A 544-nucleotide genomic window follows, 5' to 3' on the forward strand; every position below is an offset into this window, starting at 1 on the left:
AGGTCACAGTGGCATCATCATACGGGGGTAACAGCACCTGAGGAGAAAGAGAGAAGATGGGGGTCAGTGTTGAAAAGTGCACGTAGGTTCTCCTGAGCTTTACCTTCCATTGAACTTTTATGTAATGAAATGTTTCCCATGACCTGGACCAATTTCAATTTTCCAGCAGGTGGCCAGACTTTGATGAGATTTCTGAATCCTTTCTAAGTTTTATTTATTGAGTTTACAGAGAGAGGAAGGGAGCGAGAGACACATCTATTGCTTGTTCACTTATTTATGCCTTCAGTGGTTGATTCTTATGTGTGTCCTGACTGGGGATTGAACCCAAAACCTTGGCATACTGGGATGATGCTCTAATCAACTGAGCTACCTGGTCAGGGCTTAAATTAATTTTAATTTTAAATGATGAAAATATTTTGTAAAAGGAAAGCACTGTTTGGAGATTGCATAGAAGAGGGGCCAGTTCTATCATTTATTTATAGACTAGAGTCCCAGCGCATGAAATTTGTGCACTGTGAGGAGGGGGGGGGGGGGCGGGGGGGGG

The 544-nt window shown here is 43.2% G+C and overlaps 1 protein-coding gene across 1 annotated transcript in view; it reads right to left on the reverse strand.

Moving 5' to 3' along the window:
- The window catches only part of RBMS1 (RNA binding motif, single stranded interacting protein 1), a 227,848-nt gene that overhangs the window by 39,599 nt on the left and 187,705 nt on the right, over positions 1-544 (reverse strand). The window contains exon 7 of the mRNA XM_006766478.2: positions 332-351. Within this exon, the coding sequence (XP_006766541.1) occupies positions 332-351 (20 nt within the window). The remainder of the gene's footprint in view (positions 1-331; positions 352-544) is intronic.

The sequence above is a fragment of the Myotis davidii genome, unplaced genomic scaffold (genome assembly GCF_000327345.1).
Source record: "Myotis davidii unplaced genomic scaffold, ASM32734v1 scaffold59, whole genome shotgun sequence".
NCBI lineage: Eukaryota > Metazoa > Chordata > Mammalia > Chiroptera > Vespertilionidae > Myotis > Myotis davidii.